Raw genomic sequence first — 600 nt, 5'->3', positions numbered from 1 at the left:
CAGACAGACAGACAGGCTCACACTGTTACTGAGGTTCTACAGACAGAAGAGTAACTCAGCTGTCTGTCTGTCTCAGAGTTTGAGGAGATGAACATGAGATCAACTCTGGATGAAACGTCTCACCAGCTGAGAGAGGTGAGACAGGTCCTCTGCTGTCACCTGATCGGTTGTTCTGGGCTGAGGCAGCATGCAGTGAGACCCGGCCACCTGCAGAGAGGAAGAGGAGGAGGCGAAGACGTCACTGTATTATATTATTTATTGATGTAGTTTATGTATATAAATACATGCACCTCATCCTTCTGCACGTTTAAAATGTGTTTTTTTGTTGTTATTGAAGTTAAAAAAGTACTTTATTTTAGTTTTGCATTTATTTATTAAAATGAACGTTTCCTCTCGTTGTACCTGCTCGATGCTGAAGTCCGTGATGCTGACCAGCTGGTTCCCCCGTCGGGTCACAGCCCAGATATCAGCTCTGAACAGGACGTCCTGCACCAAGAAGATGCCCAAGTTCTGGATCTGTACGCAGAATAAAACATGTTGACAACCTCTGAAGTGAAGTGAAGTCAAAGCTTCATGTGTTAAAGCTGCATTCTCTCTAGT

General features: G+C 44.3%; 1 protein-coding gene across 1 annotated transcript in view; it reads right to left on the bottom strand.

Moving 5' to 3' along the window:
• Positions 1-9: 9 nt before the first annotated feature.
• LOC116376948 (integrin alpha-11-like) overlaps positions 10-600 on the bottom strand; it is a gene marked incomplete at both ends in the record, with an annotated part of 20,460 nt that continues 19,869 nt past the window's right edge. Inside the window, 3 exons of the mRNA XM_031838460.1 lie at positions 10-36; positions 124-207; positions 403-516. Of these exons, the coding sequence (XP_031694320.1) occupies positions 10-36; positions 124-207; positions 403-516 (225 nt within the window). The remainder of the gene's footprint in view (positions 37-123; positions 208-402; positions 517-600) is intronic.

This window comes from Anarrhichthys ocellatus, unplaced genomic scaffold, assembly GCF_004355925.1.
Source record: "Anarrhichthys ocellatus isolate YVR2014 unplaced genomic scaffold, GSC_Weel_1.0 scaffold735, whole genome shotgun sequence".
NCBI lineage: Eukaryota > Metazoa > Chordata > Actinopteri > Perciformes > Anarhichadidae > Anarrhichthys > Anarrhichthys ocellatus.
This window is presented reverse-complemented; position numbering and strand designations above follow the sequence as displayed.